At 47.5% G+C, this 25,837-nt stretch overlaps 1 protein-coding gene across 1 annotated transcript; it reads right to left on the bottom strand.

Moving 5' to 3' along the window:
* Positions 1-257: 257 nt before the first annotated feature.
* Positions 258-17,467, bottom strand: LOC101671932 (arginyl aminopeptidase). Its single transcript, XM_004756291.3, has 11 exons — positions 16,945-17,467; positions 13,131-13,271; positions 12,670-12,818; positions 8,499-8,615; positions 7,602-7,837; positions 5,487-5,600; positions 4,493-4,605; positions 4,221-4,329; positions 2,776-3,000; positions 1,850-1,992; positions 258-883 (listed from the first exon to the last, which is right to left on the bottom strand). Exons 1-11 carry the CDS (start codon positions 17,389-17,391, stop codon positions 725-727), a joined length of 1,953 nt encoding a protein of 650 aa, XP_004756348.1. The 5' UTR covers positions 17,392-17,467; the 3' UTR covers positions 258-724.
* Positions 17,468-25,837: the final 8,370 nt, after the last annotated feature.

Below are 25,837 nucleotides of genomic sequence, written 5' to 3'. Positions count from 1 at the left end.
ACAGAACACTGGAATGAGGTTCATTTGCTATAAGTGGGCTTCGACAATGCTGCCCTGTATTTTCCCATCTGCAGGTGTGGGACCCCCATCTCCTATGTCTGGGAGTTCCCTGCAGACAGAGAAGCACTGTCAGCCTCCGGGGCATCTCCCCCCCAGCCCCCCGCCCCCTTGTAACCTTCTTAGAACATCTGTCCGCACAGAGGACACTTGTGGAAGTGGAAATTTCATGGCCACTCAGGTCATAACTCCAACTTAAATACTTTTCACTTAAAAATATTTATTAAAATAAAGATTAAACCTGAAAAACATGAGTTACCAGAATACAGCCCTTTGCATAGTACTTCAAGAATCAGAGATGGGGATGAGACCGGAGGGGAGGGGAAGGAAGAGTAGGAGAGAGTAGGGGAGGGAAGGGGAGGGAAGAGATAAGAAAATCCTCTCTGCTCTTCCCAGACAACTGGGAGGAGGGAGAAGACTGTTCGCCTCCACCAAAGCCGGCAGCCTATACTGAGAGAGCTGTGGAAGGTTCTCTGGTCTCAGGACTTACTGATCCAGAGAAGTTTCCACCAGAGCAGAGGCCCAAGAGTCACAGACACCATGCCCTGAGAACAGATTTTCCGAAGGGTGTGTAAACTTCAGGAATTTGATTGGAGAACTGGAATTTGGGAACAGTATTCTGAAAGCCTGAAAAGTCAGAAGAGGCAGAAGCCATGCCCAGGAGCCTCTAACTGCCCTTGGGCGCCACGATCTGCTGGACGTAGTTGACAACATTGCTGTGGAGCTGGGGGGCAGTGGCCGCGAAGGTCTCCTTGGCAAGGGTCTGGGCTACCTTGCTGCCAGCCATCATCGCGTGGTACAGCGGAAGAGTGTACTTCTGCTTCCCCTACAAGAGACACACATACCCGCGGCCTGAGTGGCCTGCTCAGTGAGTCGGCACAGCCCCAAACCCAGGGTCGCCCTAACAGCCGGCCTGCTCAGGAGCCAGTTATCAGGGCTGGAACGAGGAGGGCCCCAGACAGGCGAGCTCTTGCTCTGGTACCTTCTTGGGGGCCAAAGATCCCTGCAGGTAGATCTTGGTATCCACTCCAATCCATGCTAGCACAGGACAGGGGTGTCTACACTTTTTTTTTTTTTTTAAAGTAGGCTTCTTAGCGTGGAGCCCAGCACAGGGCCTAAACTCACGACCGAGATCAAGGCCTGAGCTGACAGCACATTAAAACAGAGGGCCGCGTAAGGCCCAACCGCAGGCAAGCACCGGAAAACCCACAAGTCAAATTTGCACCAGTGTGAGAATGCCATGTCGCAAAGCTCCTCAAGTCCAGAGACTTGGAGAAGACTGAGGAGGGCTCGGAACTCCTCCAGACGGGAACACAGCTCCCAGCGCCAATAGAGGGGGGCATCTGAGTGCTGCTTTAGGAGCAGCCCTGTCCTGCCCCAGGCTCGGAGGCGCTCCGGCCCTTCCCCAGCAGGACCACTGCTGGCCTCGGAGCCCTCCCGGGTGGTGGGCTTCCCCAGGAAGCAGGCATCTATGCTCTTACCCTCCACTCACCTCTCTTGTCCTTGGGCCCCTCTCCCCAAGACCAGCCCTCAAGGCCTGCTTTACCCTTCTTCCCAGTGTGGGGTTAGCTCTGACCAGCCTGGGGCCTTCCGGCCTCACCAGGTCATCCGCAAAATGCTTCCAACCCTGGAGGCTTCTCCCTGCCATGGCAATGCCTTCCCTGGCCACACTCAGGAATACGACTGCTGAGTGGGGTCCTCTCCCTTCCCCTCCGCCCACAGGACTATGCCTTACAGGCGGGGCGGCCCACTGTGTGAGCCTGAAGGGGTCGAGGAGCTCAGGGTTCCCTACCTGGCTCTGCAGGAATTCCTTCACCTTCCAGAAATCTTCCTGGTAGTCATTCTTAAGGACGATGTGGCCCCAGCGTAGCCGGAGCTCTGCATTCTGGGAGTTTGAGATCTTTGGGTATGTCTCTCCAAGTTTTTTCACATTCCCTGAAAAAAGAAAATGGGTTTTTAAAGGCTGTGTCATCAGAGCCCCAAGCGCGTGGCTACAGGCCTCCAGGCCCTCCCGAAAGCCCCTGTGATGACATCAGGGAGGTTCCCGACACCCCACTTGACACTCTTCCTGCTCACCTTATGCTCGGGAAGGGAACCACTGCCTGACCCGCAAGTTCACCTTCATGTCTAAGGCTCTTCCACACAACTTGCCTGAATGTGATGACAGACCTTCTGTCGTCATCCCACTTACCTTCCAGGTTCTCTCCCTAAAACACGCTGTGACCCCTTTTTCTCCCATCACCGCCCAGCTGCTGAGAACTATCTGGACTCTCACTTTTTCTCTTTCCAGCACCCCTGGAGGAAGGTTATTTCTGGCTGAGCGGCCACACAGCAGTAGTGGTTGAGACCGTCCAGATCCCAAGCCCGCCATCCACTGGCTCTGGGACCTATTTCATCTCCTGTTACCTGCAGGGTCACCGTCACAGCCCCCAGGCATGAGCGGTTAGGAGGACTCAAGACTTCAGAATCACGTGCAGAGCCGGAGGGCGCAGTGAGCACTGGGCTGCGGGATTCCCTTCCCCCCACCCGTGTGTGGGACTCCCAGCAGCCGTCGAGGTGCTCCCCATGACGTGCTTGTGACCACCTGCCAACACCCGGCAGTCGCCTGGGAGTGAGCATTGCAATGGCTTCCTCTGGGTCTCCCTCTCGCCCCTGATATCAAGCTCTGTACACACGGAACCTTGATCTGCTGCGTTCATTTGCCCCACTTTTTCTTACCAGGGGGGAGAGGGGATTTCTGGAGGATCTTATCGAGGAAATAGACCAGCTGGTATGTCTTCCAGGTAGAAATGGCCACAGCTTCAATGGCCTTCATGTCCAGCTCCTCGGTCTCCCACAGCTGGGCCAGCTCTTCAGCGGGCTTCATAAGTGAGTCGCCAGGGGAAAGGTCAGGGAGGTAGGGGGGCCAGCCCGGGACATTCAACCACCGATCAAACTCAAAACCTGTTTGGTGGAAGGAGAGAGGGGGCCATCGGAATTCTCCGGCAGCGTCAAGGTCAACTTGGCTCCAGCAACACCCATACCTCAAGCTCCTGTCTGCCTCTCTTGATCCCAAACTGCTTCTCTGATTTTAACATCCCTTTCCCACACGACGACCTGCTCCAGGCAGGTCCCACTTCCACAGAGGCCCACAGACTGTTAACAGTCAGAGTGGACAGCCCGGCCCCTTTTCCTACTGTGACAGTTGTTCGCAGTCCAAATTAACACTGTGCTGCCAGAACCAAGTGGATAAAGGCTTTCCTAGCTTCAGTCAAGTTCACGTTCTCCTTCAGATGAGCAGAACAGCGTGGTGCCGAGGCTCCTGGGCCCTGGGACTGGGCTACCTAGGCTCCTATCCCAGCCCTGCCATTAACTAGCTAGGAGGCCACTGGCACATTACTTCACCTCTCTGCGCCTCCCTTTTATCTGTAAAATGATAAAAGGCAGGGTGAGAGGCCCTGCATTTGTTGGCAGTGGTGAGGATTAAATAAGCAAATACACAGGGTGAGTTTAGCAGGCTGCCTGGTGCGAAGGGAGCACTCAGTAATTATTAACTTTCATCAGCCAGGGAGTCTCATGACCTTGAAGTGGGAGCCTCCAAGCAGAGAGTAGGTGCTCTAGGCCTGACCAGCCCCGGCTGTCAGGGGAAGTGACTTTACCAGACCAACCGTGGCCTGACTCAGAGTGCCCAGCACGGATCGGGTGCCTCCAGCAGGCAGCCTCGTCCACGACAGGCCACTGTCTACTCTTAGGGAGCAGGGCCTCCCAAGCTGAAATCAGGGCAGCCACGGGGCTTCTCGGGCACTCTGAAGGCCACAGAGGCAACTCCACGCTTGCAAGCTGGGGCGGCTGCTGGTCCTGCGGCCCTGGGTCATAGCTAGGGCGGCTGCAGCTCCCGGGGCAGAGGTGGGGGTTTGGTCGTGTGTGTGTAGGTTTGAGAAAAATGGGGACAGAGGGGAGACACCGAGGGGAGAACAGTGGAGAAAAGGAGGCTGGGAGGAGCGGAGAGAAATCATTCTTGTGGAACAAGGCCTGGGACCCTGAGCGGGTCTGGGCCCCTAGCTGCCACTTAATGGAGGACTCAGATTTCAGGTTTCCGGCCCCGATCTTCGTCTTCCTGGATGGAAATTAGACAGAATTCTCTACTATCTCCTAGTACCCTGTAGGCCAGCTCCTCTGCTCACCTGGAATGGACTCCACTCTCTTTTTCTTCAGCTCAGGGAAGTATTCCAAGTAGAATTCTAGAAAGTCCTCAGCTACGATACTTTGGAATTTGAACTCATTAACATAGGCCTGCAGGGAGGGAGGTACTTTTCAGTCATTCTGGATCCTATGGGGAGAACAGTCCCTCTGTGCCTCGGGTTCTCCTCCAACCCCCTGCCTCTATCCCTGTACTCTGGCCCGGCTGGCTTCTCTGCGCCGCCTCCTTCCCCCCTCATCTCTGAGTTGACTATACCTTGAGAAAACTGTCAAACTGATCCTGATCACCCACCAAGTGGGCCAGGTATGAGACAAAGCAGAAGCCTTTCTCGTAGGGAGTCTCGTTATAGGTATCATCCGGGTCGACACCTACAGAGAAAGCAGACACTTGTAACTTGTCACCGTCATTGTTCCTCTCCAGCTCCAGATTCTACAAGTAATTATGGAAGAGATCAGACTTCAGCTTCCTTGGGTTTGGCAAAGGCCAGGAAAGTCTCCAGATCGACCATGGCCTCTCTCAAGCGACTTCAAAGTTGATCTTAAAGGGTCATTAACTATGGACCTAATAAGAGGACAAAGAACCAGCCTTCCAGGGGAACTGGAAAGTTTCCTTATTCCTGGGGTTGCTTTGCTCCAGTGGGTTCCATGGACTCTTAGGACTGAGCACAGGGCTTGCTGCCTCTTCCAGGCCAGTCGGTCACCACCTACACTCAAGTGCCCCTCCCAGAACAACTGGTTGTTTCTACGAATGTTCTAGACCAAAATAAACTAATGACCAGGCTACAAGAAGTTCATTTTCATGGTCATTGGCATCAAGGAACGTAAGTTTAAATCACACAGACAGGTTTTAGATTAGTCATACGTGGAACTAAAGACAAATGTCAGAAAATAAAAACACATGACCTTGGACAAGTCATTTGACTTATTGGGCGCTCACTCACGTCTTCTGTAAAATAAGGCTAATGCTCGAGCTACACGACTACAGTTCTCACTTGATAGAAAAATCACGGCAAAGAGTCCTGGAAAACGACAGGGGCCCGTACATGAAACTGGAAGGAACTCCTATCAGACTGGAATGGCTTCGGTTGAGTCTGCCTAGAGGTCAGGGAATGGCTAAAAGGGCTCTGGAGGTCTCCTCCTTCCCAAGGAGAGTACTCAGGGAGTACACTGATTAACTTGAAGCTCAAATAACTTGGGGCTCCAAGCTCAGTGCTGGGAAGTGGGTATTAAGAGAGAGGAGTTTCCCGGACCTGGTTCGATCTTCACGCGGAGCTTGTTGAGTGGGTTCTCCTCGCCAGTGATGTCCATGTGCTGCCGAAGCAGAGCCCGCCCAGTTGCAGCTTCCAAGCAGGTATAAGCAGAGCCTGGGGCAAAAAGAATCCTTAGGCCTCAACTCAAGAACACCACCCCCAAGAATAATTTCCAGACAAAAGAGGGTGTGCTGCCCCCTTGTGGCCACAAGAACCATGACAGATAACTGAAGATTCATATCCTCACCCCCCTGGGGACGCCAGGGCAACCTGGCCACAGAGAACCTGAGTCAGCCCCTAGCTTCTGGTTGCTCTGGACTACAAATGACTCACTTTGCTCTGGCTGTCGGTCTCGCCCAGACATGATGAAGGAATCTCACCTTTTCCCATGACTGTTATCTTTCCCTATCTGTATATTTTTATTTTTAGAGATAGTAATTTGATCTATAAAAGCAAACTATTTTTCATTTGATCGTTCCAGTCAGACAAGAGAAACTGTCACCCCAAATTTTTCTAGTGGTCTCTACATCTCATTCTGGCTCTAAAAATGACAGAGGGCATGGTGGAGGGAAGGAGACCAGGTTTTGAACCAGCCACCTCTGCCGCTCATAGGGAGTTCTGCCTCTGGGTGAGGTACTCAATCTCTCTCAGCCTCAACTTCTTCATCTGCACAGTGGGCTGACAACATCTGCTTCGAGGATTCTTAGTGCCTGGGTAAGATATTCACAAACGGTCTCTTGTTCCATATACTCTGGATGAAAGCGTCCATTTGTACCAACTTTCTGGGAGGCAATGGACAATGTGTGCTAAAAAGCCTTTAAAATGTTCAGATCCAGAAATTACATTTCTAGGAATTCATCTTCCCTAACATTGTCTTAGATATGCATGAACATTTATATGTAAAAATATTTGTCAAAACATTCTCTGATTAGAAAACTGAAACTAATGGGGGCGCCTGAGTGGCTCAGTGGGTTAAGCATCCAACTCCTGATTCCGGATCAGGTCATGATCTCAGGGTCATGAGATGGAGCCCCCTGTTGGGCTCCACGCTGAGCATCGAGCAGGGAGTCCGCTTGAGATTCTCTCTCCCTCTCCCTTAGCCCCTTCCCCTGCTCACACATTCTCTCTCTAAAAAAAAAAGTAAAGAAAAACTAAAGATAACCTAACAACTAGAAACTGAATACGTTAAGAAACATCCATACTATGCAGCTATAGAAGAAAATCTAATGACTTGGGAAAATGTTCATTAACTTCATTAAGTTTTTTTAAAAAAATGCAGCTGGAAGGTTTGAGGATTCACACACACATAGGAAAATGTCGGAAAAGACAGACATCGATGATCTCTGAACAGTGAGATTGTGGATAAACCTACTGTGTGTTCTTTCTCAGAGAGATCAAAATAGATTTTCATGTGAGAAATAATAAAAATAATATATGTTATATTTTTAAAGACTTGATATATAGCAGGTTTCCAATGACACAATGTTGAGAAAATATTTTAAAAGCACACCTGGGCTCCATGTGGGGTTCTGTCCCCACCTGCTAAGTGGCTTGGGCAAATTTCTTGTGCTTTTTGAGTCACGGTGAACTCATACATAAAATGGAAATCCTATCTGTTTCATAGGGCTACTGAGAAATTGTTAAATGAGGTATTTTTAATAAGGTGCCTGTACAAAGCTGGTAGGTAGGTGTTCAAGAGAAGGTAATGATTATAATGATCTTATGATTCATTTGTAAAATTAACTAGCTGTGTGGGTGAATGACCCTGGGCAGCTCTCCCCGAGGGGCTGCCTGGCTGAGCATCGAGTGAGGTTTCAGCTTAGCTGAGGGGTCCTATTACTGTCGGGCCCCCTATTGATTCATGCCACCAATACGCAGTTTCTGGGACCCTCCCCCCCACCACTCACCACCAACGACTCGGTGCCATGTCACTCCATGGGGCTCATCCATTCAGAAGGGACTCTTGTCTAGAGTCGGTCCTTGCTGGCCTCTCACCAGAGCTTTCTGCACCACTGCCCCATCCTTCATGCCCACCTGTGTCCCACACAGCCTCACAGATGAAAGAATGGGGCACGGGGTCCCTAGGAGAAGGCCGGCACCGGAGAGCTGGCTTACCAAAGAGGACAGTGGAGATCCTCCTCTGGGCATACATGGTGAAACCTTCATTGAGCCAGAATTCACCCCAGTTGGCATTAGTGACCAGGTTCCCGAACCAACTGTGGGAGATCTCGTGGATGATGACGTCGGCTAAGGAGCGGTCCCCTGCCAGCAGGCAGGGGGTGACAAAGGTCAGACAAGGGTTCTCCATTCCTCCAAATGGAAAGGATGGTGGCATGAAGAGCAGATCATACCTGCCAAGAGAGCAGGAGGTCACAGACAAGTCTCGGCTCCCCAGGGCAGAGACCCTGCCTCACTTCCTTAGGCAGGGCCCTCAGCCCTGAGAGACACAGCCACTGAAGAGGTGGCACCCAACCCTGGGCCCAGCGCTGAAATGACACTCAGCCTTCTCTATCCTCCAGCCAGGTCGCTGGGACCTCCTTTTCGCCAGGTTTTGCTCTCTCGGAGGTGGCTCTCGGAAAGCTGCTACCTGTTCTCCTTCCAAGCAGGGTATGGCCGTATCATCAGTTCTGTCACGGTTAGCTCACTGACGGCTCGCTTGGGGTCGCCAAGATCTAACAGAGCCTTTGATCTGGGGAGGCTAACATGGGAGTGTGTGGCTGCCTCCAGCGATCAGGAAAGGTAAGTCACAAAGGTCCCCTGACAGCGTTTCCCCATCTCCACACTCAGCAGCTAGAAGGCCCATTTTTAACACTTCAAGAACCTTCTCTCAGGGTCCCCTCCTCAGCAACAATGAAGGAGGCCTGGCTTCGCCCTTCCTCCTCTCCTCTACTTCTGGGATTGGGGAACTTGGCTCTAGGAGACAGAGGAGGAGAAGCAACACCAGAAGGAAGAAGAGGAGGAAACCAGGGACTCAGTTTAGCCAAAGACATTGGAGTCAATGTGATACCACACCTTCCCCAAACGTAGGGTCCGAAAAGTTTCTCTCCTGTGGCCAGAAATTCTTCTATCACCCCGTTGTACTCCTCCTTGGCAGCGTCGATCAGGCAGGGCTCGGCCCACACGCGGCTCCTAAAGGCAAGAGCACAGAAAAAGCAGGCTGGTGTTTGGAGACCTATCATGGAGACTCGAGCCCAAAAGCACCTGGAGAAATGTGGCGGTCTCATATTTGAGCCACATGAATGTGACAGCGTGGCCAGCCACAGAGACAGGAGGTGCAAGGTCAGGTGCAAGGTCAGGTCGCGGGTCCGAGGCTGCTCGCCACACCTGATGAATGAGATCCCAGCGCCGTGTCGTGGCGGAGCTGGCTCCCGTGCACAGCAGGCTCTAACTCACAGCACTGTCCTATTCTGTCTCCAGCAATGAATGTGACCTTGCAAAAGTCACTGACCTGGGCCTCAGTGTGCCCATCTGTAAAGCGGGTGGGGAAGATGAAAGAAGACAGCACGTAAGATAGCAAAGGGGATGGGGTCCAGGTGAGGAGGAGGGAAGGCTTCCTCTCTGCCCCTGTGGAAGCTCAGGAACTGTTCTAGCAGGAGAAGGAGCAGAAGCAGGGGCCTCGGAGTGGAAACTGTACACGCAGGGGAGGAACCACCAAGAGTCTGGACTACTGGCACGCTCACCGTCAGATCGGGGCTGGGGCAGGGAGGCAAGGGCGGGTACAGAGCCCTCGACACTCCAGTCACAAAGGGCCCGATACGCCATGGGACACAGCTGGCCCTTCAGAGCCATGACAGTATTTTATTTAAGATTTTTATTTATTTATTTGACAGAGAGAGACACAGCAAAAGAGGGAACACAAGCAGAGGGGCGTGGGAGAGGGAGAAGCAGGCTTCCTGCCCACAGGGAGCCTTGATGCGGGGCTCGATCCCAGGACCCTGGGACCACAACCCGAGTCGAAGGCAGACGCCTAATGACTGAGCCACCCAGGCCCCCCATGTCAGCATTTTAAACCAATAAGTGGTGGGAGCCTGGGTGGCTCAGTGGGTTAAGCATCTGCCTTCAGCTCAGGTCATGATTCCAGTGTCCTGGGATTGAGTCTCACATTGGGCTCCTTGCTCAGCAGGGAGTCTGCTTCTCCCTCTACCCCTCCCCCCTGCTTGTGCTCTCTCTCTCTCAAATAAATAAGTAAACCACTAAGTGGTATTATCAGAGTGAGTCCTGAGAGATTAAATTACAAAAGCGAGAGCATATCCCCAAGAAGAGTACGGAGGAGAAGAGAATGGGCCCAAAACAGAGTCCTGGACAGCACCAGCACACGAGGGCTGCTGGGCAGAGCAAAGCCCACAAAGGAGACCAGAGAGGACGAGCCGAGGTCCTAGAACCAGGACAGAATTGTGTCATGGAAGCCAGAGGAGGGTCGAGAGGCAGAAGGAAAGTGCAGAACACCAAGACAAGGATGGAGGAGAGGGCAACATGCTACACATGTTGAGGCCAGTGGCCTCTCTCACTGCAGGAGTTTCTGTGGCACAACGGGGCAGGTGCTGGATTCCCACAGGTCCAAGCAGTACATGGAGGGTGCGCAGGAGAAATGCTAGTCTTGTAAGAAACTCGGCTAAGTGGGGAAGCAGAAGGTCCTGTGCTAGGAGGGAGCGTGGAGTCAATGAGCATGTTTTCTGCTTTGGTTTTGAACTACGAGAGACAGGAACATGGTTAGGGTTGGAAGGAAAGAGCCAATGGGGGAGAAAGCTGCACATCTGAAGAAAGAGGGGTAAACAACGAGACAAAGCCCCACCAGATTTGGGGAGGGACCGAACCAATGATGGCTCAAAGGCAGAGATGTGGTTCCAACAGAAGCACGGACATCCCTCTCTGGAGTTCAGAGGGAGAAAGGGAAGGACGACAGCCGATGAAGATGACTTTCTACATAGAAAACAGGAAGCTGACATAAGTGTATCTGATGAATTAAATATTCTCAATAAAGTAGGAGACAAGATCATCTGCTTGGAGGGAGGGTCTGGTGTCTGAATAGGAAATTTGAAGGCAAAAGTCTTCCTTTAAGGAGAGGGAGCCAGGAAGATCAATGAAACGACCAGTGACCAATACTGCAGGCGACCAATACTGAAGGCGTATCTGTAGTTGAAGACAGCATTTGTTCTATTTTTCTTGAAAACCACATGAATGTCTATTTCAACTTTTTTTTTTTAAGATTTTATTTATTTGAGAGAGAGAGCATGAGAGGGGTGAAGGGCAGAGGAAGAAGCAGGCTCGCCGATAAGCAGGGAGCCCAAAGCAGGGCTCTATCCCAGGACCCTGGGATCATGACCTGAGCCGAAGGCAGAGGCTTAACCCACTGAGCCACCCAGGCGCCCCAAGCTACTTTAGCTTGCTACAACTAGAAGGCAAAGCCTAGGCTAGATGGATGGCATCCAAGATACTTCCTCTAGCACAGAGATTTCTCTCAAAAGAAACTGGGATATTCTCAGGAAAGCTGGTATTTTATCACCAGCAGACTAGCACAGTAAGGACTGGATATGCAATGGAAAAGCCTGGGTTGGCGTTCCAGTTCTGCCAGCGACGTGACTTTGTACAGGCAATGCGACCAAAAGCCTCAGTTTGCTTATCTGCGACACGGAGACAACAGTAACCCCCTCAGTGAGGTTATGTGAGGGTTAGAAGAGATTATACATAAATCAGGACTAGAACATGCCCACTAGCTCTTGTGCCCGGGATTTTCCTCCTGTGTTAACAGGGACTGGGATTGGTGGCCAAGTTTGTCAGAAGAGCCTCTCATCTAACACAGCTTCACAAGACCCTAAGATGTTCCCTGTGAGGTGAGGACTGTCTACCTGGGAGGGGGAAGAAGACATCATCACCAGTTAAATGGATTCTATCGCATGGACTAGTATATCATATTGTCTTTTTATTACAGAAGGCTCAGAAAAAAATCAGTATTTTTTGGTGCATTTAGAATATTTTTTTCTTTCATTTCTCATTAATAGGTCACACTCTTGGGCGTCTGGGTGGCTCAATTGGTTGAGCATCTGCCTTCAGCTCAGATCATGATCCTGGGGTCCTGGGATTGAGTCCCACATCAGACTCCCTGCTTCTCCCCCTGCCCCTCATCCTGCTCCTGATCTCTCTCTCTCTCAAATAAATAAAATAGTTCATTCTCTTACTAACAGAACCTTAGCAAGAGTAAATACTCTAAAATCACCTTCCTTTACTTTCTGGTTAACCGCAACAATGACACTCCTCTGCTTCCCTACTCCCCTCTCTATCAGAAAGACTGACCTTCATGACGGAGAGGTCTTTCAGGACAGGTACCATTCTGAGTGTGTGTGCTGGAGGCAGATGCCAGTGGCATCCCACCTCTCATTCTCGATGAAGTCCAGGAATGAAGATTCATGATCTGAGCAGGGCTACTGAGCCCAGCTATGAGGTCTGATACCCGTAACCAATGCGGTCAAGGTCAGCTCCGCCTCCAGGACTGGAGAGCAGGGTGGCAGCAACAGAGCCGGGAAAAGTGCCACAGCTTTACTGCCCAGCCTTTGGGCATTTTACCACAGGATTACACCGTACGGGCAGATGATAAGAGAGCCGGAGAAACTGATACTCCCGGTCAAGTTTCTGTTTGCAGGAAACCTTACAAAATCCTTATTCATCTCCATTAAACTCATCTAACTTCGCGGAGGTATCTCTGCCACCATGGGTTCAGGTGTATGTATCTGCGGAGGAGAAGGAACTCCCACTTTCCTCTCCAGAGGCCAACAACGAGATCAGAGTGTACATTTCTGGGAACTACGTGCTAGAGAAAATGGGGATATTTGGTAGAAAGATTAAAAAGCAAATATAATTGCTAGAGGGGAATTCAGAACTAAAAGATCCTAACAAAGATGAGTCTTCTAGAACTGCTGCCTCGGTGCCAACCACAGGCTACGAGGTGGCCCAGGACAGGAGCTCCTGCCACTAGTAGGACTGACAACCTCATTCCAGACAGCAGGACAAGAAGAGGAGCGGGGCAGAGGCGGGGACAGCCCATCCTTCCTCTGCACTCATGCCACACGCTACTGGGCTGCGAACAGGCTGTCTATTCAGAGCAGTTGCGAGAGTGTCCCAAGAACCATCCCAGCTGGGCCAGTGGTCAGTCTGTCTGACATTGTCTGTGGGGGTCTTTGTCTCCTACCTGGGTCCAACTTCCGCCGACACCAGATCTCCGATGGCCAAAGCTATCAGATAGGAGGGAATGGGATGACACATCTCAAAGAAGAACTTATTTGGGCCTTTCTTCTCCCAAGTGTTAGCACTCATCACAGCTGTGAAGCCATCTGGAACCTGACAACAGAGGAAGCTTAGGAGATTTTTATCGGAGAGAGTGTCCTTTTGATTCGCTGGAAGAACAGCATGGCTGGCAACCTGCATGGTGCCAGCCACCACCAGGAGCCTGTCTTGGAGAACACAAAGGTTTCCAGAGACTGAACTTGTGCTAGGCTGATGGGATTTGGCAAAGATAAAATATTTGTAGATGATGGAATTTTGCAGACGTACCACTGGATGGATGTTAACAACTGAGCAGTTGAAATGTGACGAGATAGATCTAAAATTTTCAATCCCAAGGGCAGGTTTGCTTAACTTTAATCCTCTTACCTCAACATGAGCTGAATATGTGCATTTCACTGCAGGAGTGTCGAAGCAAGGGAAGAAGGCCCTGTTCAGCACAGCCTGACCCTGGGTGTAGACAAAAGGCTTCTTCTTTCCTGCGGTCTGCTCGGGAGACAACCAGCAAACCTAAGAGAACAGAACATTTCAAAATTGACACCCTCTATGTGAGCTCAGTCCAGCCAGAGAAAAGGAGCTGGCTAGCAGGGGAGAATGTTAGGTAATCTTTACGATCCTGCCAGCAGTTTGGTCCTGACTGGGAAGTTCTCTCCTACTGTGTATTTAATCCACCCTGGAACCCACGCCAAGGTATTGACATCCACCTCCCATAATAGAAACACCACAAAGGCTTTATTTCTCACTGTATCCCACTGGGTATCTTAAGAATTCCAGACACGGCCTCTGACCCTGGCATCCTGTCTTCCTCCCCTGAGTCCTTCACGGTATAGTAGTTTCTCATTAAAAATCAAACAAAAACCAATTGAGCAGCAGTTGTATTTCAACTTGAGATAAGAGCCACAGAAAAGCAGAAGGAAAGTCGGAGGAGTCTCCATTCTGAACAACATTCTCCATTCCTGAAACTTACCCTTTCAGAATAAATGTATTTTTCTATCATAGGCATTGGCTATGTTATTTAAATTTCTTTTAAAGATTTTATTCTTCAGCAATCTCTACTCCCAACATGGGGCTCAAACTTACAACTCCAAGATCAAGAGTTGCATGCTCTACCGACTGCGCCAGCCAGGCCCCCCAAACTATACATACTTCCTACATCGCTCTAACTTGAGGGAGCAGAGTCTATGTCAGCACCAAATGCCACTTAGAATTTAGAAAAGGATTCAATAATTCTGGCAAGGTTTTAAAGGGGAAGCAAAACTTTCTGGTCTAAAGGTGAGTAGGATCGAGATGGTCAAAAAGGAAAGGAGAAGACATTCTCAAGGAGGTAGACAGCAACATGAAGAAGGGAATGGATGGGACATCCTTGGGAACTGGAGGTATTTCAGATACAGAGGTGGGAGGCATGCCTTGGCAGGTGGACTGGAAGGCTTTGAACATGGGTATTGGAGACCTACTTTAAAGAGGCATAAGGACACCACGTGGAGATGTTGGGTTTTTCTTTGCTTGAGTTTCTTGTGTGTGTGTGTGAAAATTTAATGAGCCTCCTTCCAAAGGGTATAGTACAGATGGAAAGGAGGAGAACGGAATACCACAGTGGAAAAAACAGCACTACTTCCGCCAGATGAGTGAGGTCATGAAGAAACAGTCAGAAATCATGGTGGTACCAGGTACGCGGAATGCGATGTGAAGACAGCACTTTGCCTTTGTGACATTCCACTAAATTTTGCAGTGAACCTAAAGCTGCTGTAAAAAAATAAACTTCTTAAAATTTTTTAACAACTCTAGTCTGATCATGGGGAAAAAAATTCCAATAGAGAGGCGTCCTATACAATACTCCTCAAAACTGCCAAGGTCATCAAAAACAAGATAAGTCTGAGAAATTGTCATAGCCAAGGGGAGCCTTAGGATATATGAAAGCTAAATACACTGTAGTATTCTGGATGGGATCCTGGAAGAGAAAATGATACTAAGTAAAGCCTAGGAAAAAACTGAAAACAAACAAACAAAAAACTAAGCTTCAGGGGCGCCTGGGTGGCTCAGTTGGCTCAGGTCATGATCCCGAGGTCTTGGGATCAAGTCCCAGATCAGGCTTCCTGCTCAGTGGAGAGCCTGCTTCTCCCTCTGAAACTACTCTCTTTCTGTCTCTGTCAAATATAAAAAATCCTTAAAACAAACAAACAAACAAAAAACCCAACTATGAACTTTAGTTAATAATACTGTATCAGTACTGGTTCATTAATTTTAACAGATTGTATCATACTTACAAAATGTTAATAGAGCAATCTGTGTATGGAAGGGTATAGGAAAACTCCATTACTATCTGCTCACTTTTCTTGTTAATCTAAATTGTTTTTAATTTAGATTAAATTTGCAGGGGGAGGGGCAGATGGAGGATGAGAAAGAATCTCAAGCAGGCTCCACATCCAGCATGGAGCCCACTGCGGGCACAGGGCTCAATCTCACAACTCTGAGATCATGACCTAAGCTCAAATCAAGAGTCAGCCACTTAGCCAACTAAACCACTCAGCACCCCTAAACTGCCTTTAATCATATTATTGAAAGAAATTTAACGAGTTAACAGTAAGACTAACACACATATTCACTAGGTACTAGGCACTATATTAGGCACTTCTATAAAGACAACTAATTTAACTTTTGTCAAGTTCATAAGTACTGGTCATTCCCTCTAGCGTACCATAATTCCTTATTTTTCATCTTCGAGGTTTTGGGGGGGGTTTTGTTTATAATGACATAGTGGACATATAATGACATGAAGGAGCCTGGTAATACAAGTATTTCCACTATGTAAGAAAGAGTCTCAACTTAGGGTGGGGCTATAATGTACAGTGAGTGATTAAGGTGAGTGTCCTCCCTTGGGATGGTGGCAATGAGAAGAAGGAATAAATGCGGGTTTCTTTAACGTAGATCTTCACAGTGCAAAGTGCGGGTGTCTGCTCTTACGTCTCTAATGAAAGCTATTTAGTACAATTTGAGGTGCCATTTTCAGTAGGCGATTTCAGAGATGGCTTGACGTTTCCAGTTCCCCTGTTCCTACCCCAAACCAGAAGCTAGCACATAACAGAGCAACCAAACGCATTTACCAATGCTATGTTATCCCCAGAGGGCACTGGGTTTTTCCTTTGCCTTGGAGGTCAATTTACATTGCTTTGGACTTTTCATTTTTTAAACAAGTTCTATCATGGGTTCCTTTATTCCCTGAATAAAGACGGAAACAAAACCGTCCTTTCGGCCAGCTCTAAGAGTGAAAGGAACTGCTAGCTAGATAAGTAAACTTTGATTGTAGGCAAGCAGTCTACCCCTGGAACTTGTAACTCACTCTGCCTGAGACATGACTTGCAACCACGGCCTCAGGACTCTTTATGAAGGAGCTCCAAACTCTCACAACTGTAGGCCACATAACCACCCATCCTTTTAGTTCCAGTATTTGTCCCACACCCCAAAAATTTAATATTTAAGAGTCAATCAATATTTAAGAATCAACCAAGAATAAGAACAGGACCAACTTACTACAAAGCTTAGAACACTCTAATTCCAGTTCTCATTTTTACTCAAATTTTTCCATTACACCGATCTAGGACTTCTCGTAAGAAAACAAAATAACTCTCTGGGGTTCAGAGTTACTTCAGCCTGTGGCACCGCAAGAGCACGCGGACAAAGGGCTGAGTCGGCACTCAGAGCTAATTAACCGGCTTTGTCCCCGGCTGCTAGAAAGGAAAAACGAAGTAACTCATTATCAGGGACCTAGGCCCCAAAGCCCGGTGACACGTCAAATTCGATTTATAAAGAGTCGGTGATCCAGAAAGCCGCACAGGATAGGATTTCCTCTGCAGGCAGAACCGGAGCCAGACAGCGCGGTTTGTGAGAAGGAAGCAGAACCGTTGGGAAGGCAGGAAGGGCGGAAAAGACGGAGGTGCACAGCTCGGAGGCTGGCCCGAAGCCAGAAGACGGAGATCTGGGCAGCCCGGGAGGAAGAGAGGGCGCGGAGGGTGGGAGGGCGTGCACCGGAGAGCTCCGGGACCCCTCCCGGCAATGGTGGAAGAATCTTCTCTCTCTTTGAGGGTGGGCATGAGTACGGGTCGGGAGACCAGCAACGAGGGGGAAGGGCGGGCAGGAAGGGGCCGAGTGAGGCCGCGGCGGGGCAGGGACCCGGGGTCGAACTCACCCCGGGTCCCTCCCCGACGCGGTAGGTGAGCAGAACCTGGAAGCGCTCGCCGGCCAGGCAGGGCTGCGGGAGGGCCACGCACAGGGCCTGGCCGTAGTGCGAGAAGGGCTGCGTGTGGAAGGGCACGGGCTCCGCGGGCGGCTCCTTCGAGCCGGGCCGCAGTCGCCGCAGCGCCGCCGCCGTCACCTCGAGGCACGGGTGCGAGTCGAGCCGCAGCTCGGTGGCGCCCTCGGGCACCAGGCAGCGCAGCTCCAGGACCGCGGTGCCGCTCAAGCCCCGGCTCCCTGGGCCCGGCCCCGGAGGCCCGAACTCGGCCCGCAGGTCCAGGTGCAAGTGCAGCATCTGGAAAGCCCGGAAATTGGAGGCCGAGGCCACGTCCACCGCCTGCGCCGAGTGCAGCGGCCGCGGGGGCGCGCAGCCGTCGCTCGGAGGCCCGTCGCTCCCCATGATCCCGCAGCGGCGCCGTTGAACGACTGTGCTGGGAGCCCACCAGCTCGCGGACTGCCGCCGGGAAGCCACGCCCCGAGCGCGCCGGGCCGCCGCAGGCCAGGCCCCGCCCCTCCCCGCCCCGCCGGCCCCGCCCCGCTCCGCCGGTCACGCCCCCAGAGGGGCCCGAGCTGGGTCGCGCCCCTCTCCAAAAACCTGACACCTAACCACACCTCTCCGTTGCTCTCCAGGTCGCCCAATTTCCAGCTTTATACGAAGTACCTCAGGACCTTGGACAAAAAGGTATTTTGTGGGATATTTTGGTCCACATTTGTCCCTACTCATCCTACTGCGATGCTTCAGTACTCCTTGTGGCGCACCTTTCTCTGCTGACGTTGCGTTCCCTAATCTTGCAGGAAGGTAGCAGGATGTACATTGACCCCTGAACTGGAAGTGTCTGAGTTCGGGATCTCACATTCTGCGCTGAACCAATCAGTAGGACTGTGTGTGTCCTTGGGCATATCACCTCCAACAAAGATGGATCTCTCCAAACCCCTTTCTGCACCTGTAAGGTAGGAGTAATATCTCACGAGTTAATGGTGATAACACAATCGGGTAATTTGTCTAAACACACTTGGTAAACACAGAGTTCCACACCAGATCAAGGTTCATCCATTCCCAGGGGCTCCGAACACACTTATCTTTCCGTTCTTCTGCCAAGGAATAGTCAGCCCTGAGAGGAGAGGAACTACTGGCACGCAGCGGGCAAAGGCCAGGGATGCTACTAAACACCCTACAATGACAGGGCAGGTCCCCACAACTAAGAAGTGTCCAACCCCAAATGTCCATAGTGGCAACGTTGATCAACTGTAGCTTATAACCTGAGAAGATCTAGTGTCTTCCTTTGGAACAAAGGGAAGTAATACATATCGTCTATTATAATAAAGGAAATGCCTCCCTTAAAGCAAAGAACAGGTTTGCTACTGCCTACTCTAACAGTTCCAGGTTTCCTAAGCTCAGGTCCTTCTCCTCTAATGCAACCCATTCCATAGGCAGGCGTCCATCTCGATCCACCCATGGGACTTGGGGGCAAGGGGAAGCAGTTCAAATGATGATCTTCTGGATATTGCTATTGCTATAATAATTTGTCCTTTGTTTCTGAACACAAATATCATGTTGAGTGGAAAGCAAAACTGTAAGAATACATGCAGCATACCATTTACATTCTTTTATATATGGGTTAGTAATAGCTGCAGATATAGTAGAAATACAGACAGCTGACTTCCACTAGGGGATGTACGGGAATATTTTACACACACACACACACATACTCACCCTCTCAAAGAAAAAACTAGATAAACTACAATCTATAATATTTCTAAACCAATTAGAGAATTGCAGTCCCAGGATAACCTACTGGCCAAGAATCTAAAGAGAGGAAGGCACCAGAAGGATAAGCAGAGTAGGGCCTCATACCTGGAGTAGACACAACCAGACATATGTAATAGTTCAGTTAGGATGATTAATGAATTGGTGAAGGCCAGACATGGGCTGGTCCTTGAGGACTACAGAAATTGGGAGTTTGTGCCCTCTTACAGGTTTTTCTCTCAAAGTACATAACAGAGATCAGAAAGAGCCCCAACAAAGTGTGTGTTGTGGTGCAGACCTGGCGAGAGGGTACAACAACCACAGCTGTACAGGCACAAATCCACTGGGATGCCTTCCCCTTAAACAGCATAATATTTAATCTGTAGGGGAAGGGAATGAGAAAAAGAAAATCTATTCAAAAGGGAAAGGCAGGAATATTTGCTGACTCCAGAACTACAAGGGAGGAGGAACAGGAAAAATGAGAAGGCTACCCTCCTGAGATCCTGAGGCCTAACCAGAACCAGGAACACACCACCACCCACCTCCCAACCTAACAAGCTTCTATAAACCAGTCAGAGTAGAATATCAATGGGAGAGGGACAGGAGGAGAACAAGAAAGAGCATACAGAGACCTCCTCTTTAGTGCAATGCAGAGAGAAGTTCTAAAGCTGAAGGCAGACATTGCCTGGAAAACAAGCATCTACCCAGATATGACTACAGAATTTGGTACCTTTGGTACACCCTAGAAAACCTTAGCAACAGACCTCAGACCAAGACCAGACCCCAACTAGTTTAACTTATCCCTTACCTCCACTAAAGGCATAGCAAGAGGAAAGGTATTTCCATTTCCAGATACAAATTTTATATACCTCAGTGTCTGCTATACCTACACTAGGTCGGGTTTGGAAAAAAAAAATTGAAATACACGAAAACATCAGAACTAGACACAAATGTGATCCAGATGTTGGGACAGGGAATTCAAAATAATTATGATTAATACGTTAAAGACTGATGGAAAAGATGAATAATATGCAAGATAAGATGGGTAATTTCTGCAAAAAAATCAAGTGAGGGATGCCTGGATGGCTCAGTCAGTTAAGTGTCTGTCTTTGGGTCCTGGGATCGAGTCCCACATTGGGCTCTTTGCTCAGTGAGGAGCCTGCTTCTTCCTTTGCCTGCCTCTCCCCCTGCTTGTGCTCTCTCTCTCTCTCTGACAAATAAATAAAATCTTAAAAACAAAACAAAAAAAAAAATCAAGTGATAATGTAAAAGACAATAGCAGAGATGAGATGTCTTCACCTAGCTTCACCTAGCTCATCAGTAGACTCAACACAGCCAAAGAAGAGAATTGGATAAGTCAGTAGGAATTACCCAACTTAATATAAAGGAAAAACAACAGAGGATGGGAAACAAAAGACATCCAAGAGCTGCTGGACAATATCATTTTTTAATTTTTTTAAAGATTTATTTATCTTTAAATAACTGGGATCCCAGGAAGAGGAGAGTACAATATGAAGAAATAATCCCAAGAATTTTCCCAAAGTAAGGACAGACATGAAACCACAAAGAAGCTCAAAGGCCACCAAGAAGGATGAATGCCAGACAAAGAATACCTCGGCATATCATATTTTTAAAAACGTGAAGAGAAAATCTTAAAGACAGAGAATAAAAGGCATGCAGGGGAACAAAGATAATTAGTTAACTTCTAGTCAGAAATGATATAAGCCAGGGGCACCTGAGTGGCTCAGTGGATTAAGCCATGGCCTTCAACTTGGGTCGTGATCTCAGGGTCTTGGGATGGAATCCCGCATCAGGCTCTCTGCTCAGTGGGGAGCCTGCTTCCCCCTCTCTCTCCGCCTGACTCTCTGCCTACTTGTGATCTCTCTCTCTCTCTCTGTCAAATAAATAAATAAATAAATAAATCTTTAAAAAAATAAAAAAAATGATACAAAGAGAGAAATGATACAAGCCAGACACCAATGAAGTGCCTAAAGCACTAAAAGAAAAAAACAAACCTGTTAACCTACAGAAAATAATTTTTTAAATAAAGAGGAAATAGACTTTCTCAGACAAAAACTGAAGGAATTAAGGGCTAGCCGATTTAGTCTATAAAAAAAAGTTGAAGGAAGTTCTTCAGACAGAAGGAATATGGTATCAGACAGAAACCTGGGTTCGCACAAAGAACAGTGCTAGAAATGGAATAACTGTAGGTAAAATAAAATTAACCCTTTTCTTGGGGCGCCTGGGTGGCTCAGTGGGTTAAAGCCTCTGCCTTTGGCTCCAGTCATGATCCCAGGGTCCTGGGATTGAGCCCCACATCGGGCTCTCTGCTCATCAGGGAGCCTGCTTCCTCCTCTATCTCTCTCTGCCTGCCTCTCTGCCTACTTGTGATCTCTGTCTGCAAATAAATAAATAAAATCTTTTTAAAAAATTAATCTTTTTCTTATTTTTAATTGCTCTAAAGCAGAGGGTGGCAAAAAGTTTTTTCTGTAAAAGGCAAATATTTTAGGCTTTACGGGCCTTATGGTCTCTGCTGCAACCACTTAACTGCCTTTAAGTATGAAATCAGACATTGGCAAAACATAATGAAATGATTGTAGCTATATTCCAATAAAACTTTATTTGGTGGCACTGAAATTTCAGTTTCATGTAATTCTCACACGTCATCATTGTTTTTTCTTTTGATTTTTTCCAACCATTAAAAAAAGTTTTTAAAACTATTCCTCATTTGCAGGCCATACAAAAAGAGGTGGCAGGGTGAGTTTGGCCAATGGGCCTTGGTTTGCTGACTTCTGCTCTGAAAGTCTGCTGTACAAAGTGAAAGCAGCTGCAATGTGCTGTGTGTCTCTGGCATGTATAAAAGCAACTGTAGGGCACCTGAGTGGCTCAGTGGGTTAAGCTTCTGCTATCCTATCACTTTAAATATAAAGAGATAGGAGCACCTGGGGGGCTCAGTTGGTTAAGCCACTGCCTTCAGCTCAGGTCATGATCCCGGAGTCCCGGGGATCAAGTTCCACACCAGGCTCCCAGCTCTATGGGGAGTATGCTTCTACCTGTGACCTTCTCCCCTCTCATGCTCTCTCTCGCTCTCTCTCAAATGAATCCACAACTATAACTGGAGATTTCACTACTCATCTCAGTAATTGATAGAACACGTGAACAGATAGTCATTAAGGATATGTAAAGTCTGAACAACACTGTCAGCCCACCAACTGGCCTTCATAGAACAGTATCAGAGTGTACATCCTGTTCAAGAACACATGGAACATTCACCAAATAGACCCTAGTCTGGGCCATAAAGCAAACCTTCACATATTAAAAAGAACAGAAATCATACAAAGTGTTCTCAAACAGTATTAAATTAGAAATCATTTAACAGAAAGATATCTGAAAAATACCCATTGATTTGAAAATTGAAAAACACACTTTTAGATAATCCATGGTTCAAAGAGGATGGGTCAATGTAAATTTAAAATTATTCCGAACTAGGGGCACCTGGGTGGCTCATTCAGTTAAGTGTCTTGAGCTCAGGTTTTGATCTCAGGGTCATGAGTTCAAGCCCCATATTGGGCTCCATGCTGGATGTGGAGACTATTTATAAATAAATAAATAATAAAATAAAAATATCTGAAATTTATAGCATTAAATGATTATATTAGAAAAGAAGGTTCTCAAATCAATCATCTAAGCTTTATTCTTTTTTTTATTTTTTATTTTTATGTATTTTTTTTAAAGATTTTATTTATTTGACAGACAGAGATCACAGGTAGGCAAAGAGGCAGGCAGAGAGAGAGGAGGAGGGGAAGCAGGCTCCCTGCTGAGCACAGAACCAGATGAGGGGCTCAATCCCAGGACCCTGGGACTATGACCCAAGCCGAAGGCAGAGACCCAACCCACTGAGCCACCCAGGTGCCCCTCTAAGCTTCATTCTTAAGAAACTAGATTGGAGTAGATTAAACTCAAAGCAAGCAGAATAATGAAGGCATAAATCAATGAAATTGAAAACAAAAACAACACAGAAAATAACTGAAACCAAAAGTTGTTTTTTGGAGAAAATCAATGCAATTGATAAACATCTTTTTAAACTGACCAACAAAAAAGAGAAAAGATACAAACTGTATCAAGAACAAAAGAAGGTATCCATATGGATCTCCTGAACATTAAAAAGGACAACAAAAAGAAATACTGCAGACAACACTATGTTCATAAATTTGACAACACAGGGGTGCCTGGGTGGCTCAGTGGGTTAAAGTCTCTGCCCTCGGCTCAGGTCATGATCCCAGGCTCCTGGGATCAAGCCCCACATCAAGCCCCGCATCGGGCTCTCTGCTCAGCAGGAAGCCTGCTTCCTCCTCTCTCTCTCTGCCTGCCTCTCTGTCTACTTGTGATCTCTATCAAATACATAAATAAAATCTTAAAAAAAATTTTTTTGACAACACAGATGAAATAGATCAAGTCTTCAAATGACACAAACTACCAAGTCACCCAAGAAGGAATTTATAATCTAAAAGTCCTGTATCTAGTAAAGAAATTGAATTTGGGGGCGCCTGGGTGGCTCAGTGGGTTAAGCCTCTGCCTTCGGCTCAGGTCATGATCTCAGGATGGTGGGATTGAGCCCTGTGTTGGGCTCTCCGCTCAGCGGAGAGCCTGCTTTCCCCTCTGTCTCTGCCTGCTGCTCTGCCTACTTGTGATCTCTCTCTCTCTCTGTCAAATAAATAAATAAAATGTTTTAAAGAAAGAAAGAAAGAAAGAAAGAAAGAAAGAAAGAAAGAAAGAAAGAAAGAAAGAAAGAAATTGAATTTGTAGTTTAAAAACCTTCCACCAGGGGCGCCTGAGTGGCTCGGTAGGTTAAGCTTCCGACTCTTGATACCTGCTTAGGACATCATGATCTCAGGGTCACAGGCTTGAACCTGCGACAGAGCCTGGCATCGGGTTCTGCACTCAGCACAGAGTCAGCTGGGGATGCTTTCTCTCCTAGCTCTGTCCTTTTCCCCACTCACACGGGGTCTCTTTCTCTCTCTCTCTAAATAGGTAAATTAAATCACTAAAAAAACCCAAAACCTTCCAACAAAGAAAACTCCAGGACCAGATGGTTTCTATCAAATGTCTGAATTCTATCAAACATTTAAGGAAAAAAATACCAATTCTATACAATGTCTTTCAGAAAACAGAAAAGGTAGAAATAATTCCGAACTCATTTTCAGATCTCCATTACTCTAATGCCAAATCCAGACAAAGACCTCATGGAAAAAATAATAGACTAATATTCCTCATGAATGTCAATGTAAAACTGATCACCTAAACATTAACAAATCAATCCAGAAATACATAAAAAAGCATAACACACCATAGCTTAGTAGGGTTTATCTTGGCAGTATAAACGTGGTTCACATTTGAAAATTAATCAATGTAATCCACTACAAGAAGAAACTAAAGAGAAGCCATGAGATCATCTCAGTGGATGCGGAAAAAGCATTTGACAAAATCCATTCATGACCAAAACAGAGAAGCAAACAAAAACTCAGTAAACTAGGAATAGAAAGGAACTTCCTTAACCTTACAAAGAGAATCACAAAAATTTTACTGAATGCTTCCCCTCCAAGATGGGGAATAAGAAAAGATGTGTTCTCTTACTACTACTATCCAATATTACACTGTGCAATAAGTCAAAAGAGAGAGAGAGAAGAAAGATAAAAAAAGCCACACAGATGGAAAATACAGAACTGCTTCTATTCCAGACAACATGACTGTTTACAGAAAAAATATCAAAGAATCTACAAAAAGGATCCTAGAACTAGTAACAGTTCATCACGTTTATAGGATACAAGGTCAATAGATAAAAATCGACTGTATTTCCACTGCTGGTAATGAATGATGGAATTTGAAATTTTAAAAGCAATACCATTTAAATAACATCCCAAAATGAAATAGTTAGGTTTTTTTTTTAATTTTTTATTAACATATAATGTATTATTAACCCCAGGGGTACAGGTCTGTGAATTGCCAGGTTTACACACTTCACAGCACTCACCATAGCACACACCTTCCCCAGTGTCCATAAGCCCCCCAACTTCTCGCTACCCCCTCCCCCAAAATGGTTAGGTTTAAATCTAACAAAATCTATGCAGGATCTGTATGCTTAAAATTACAGAACACTAGGGGCACCTGGGTGGCTCAGTGGGTTAAAGCTTCTGCCTTCAGCTCAGGTCACGATCCCAGGGTCCTGGGATCAAGCCCCACACCCCGCTCTCTGCTCAGCGGGAAGCCTGCTTCCTCCTCTCTCTCTGCCTGCCTCTCTGCCTACCTGTGATCTCTGTCTGTCAAATAAATAAATAAAAATATTTTTTAAAAATTATAGAACACTAATGAAACTCAATCCCAATAAACATTCCAGCAGGGGTTTTTGTAGATACCAACATGCTCACTGTAAAATGTATAGGGATAAGTAAAAGAACTAGAATAGCCAAAGCAATTTTGAGAAAGATGAACAAAGCTGGGGGACTCACACTATCCAGTTTCTAAACAATATAAAACTGTTGTGTAATACCAGTGGAAAGTAGAGATGTAGAAGAATGGAAAAGAACAGAGAGCCCAGAAACAGATCTACACAACTAATTTTTGACAAAGGTGCAAAAAACACTTACAAATACAATGTCTGACAAAGGGCTTGTATTCACAATATAGAAAGAACACTCAAAACCAAATAATAAGAAAAATAATAGGTGGAGATTTGAACCACTTTTCTAAAAAGATACAAAGATGGCAAATAAACATACAAAAAGCTGCCCAACACCTTTGTCATGAGAGAAATGCAAATTAAAACAAGATGTACCTAGAACTGCTAAACTGAAAAAACAAGAACAAAAATTGGTACTGCCAAGTGCTGGTGAAGATGCAGAACGACCAGCACTCTCCTATGTTCCTGATGCATGTACAAAATGGTAGTCAGGGGGCACCTGGATAGCTCAGTGGGTTATGCCGCTGCCTTCAGCTCAGGTCATGATCTCAGGGTCCTGGCATGGAGCCCCACATTGGGCTCTCTGCTCAGCAGGGAGCCTGCTTCTCACTCTCTCTCTCTCTGCCTACTTGTGCTCTCTCT

The sequence above is a fragment of the Mustela putorius genome, unplaced genomic scaffold (assembly GCF_011764305.1).
Source record: "Mustela putorius furo isolate JIRA1106 unplaced genomic scaffold, ASM1176430v1.1 tig00000508_pilon_pilon_pilon, whole genome shotgun sequence".
Lineage (NCBI taxonomy): Eukaryota > Metazoa > Chordata > Mammalia > Carnivora > Mustelidae > Mustela > Mustela putorius.
Note: the sequence above shows the minus strand (reverse complement) of the source record. Positions and strands in the feature narration are given on the sequence as shown.

Coding starts and splice junctions, on each gene's coding strand:
- LOC101671932 (XM_004756291.3), bottom strand. CDS start 17,391: ATGGGGAGCGACGGGCCTCCGAGCGACGGCTGCGCGCCCCCGCGGCCG. Junction 4,330..4,492: donor AGTTTGACAGTTTTCTCAAG/GTATAGTCAACT, acceptor CCCTCCCTGCAG/GCCTATGTTAATGAGTTCAA. Junction 1,993..2,775: donor GAAATCCCCTCTCCCCCCTG/GTAAGAAAAAGT, acceptor TTCTTTTTTCAG/GGAATGTGAAAAAACTTGGA.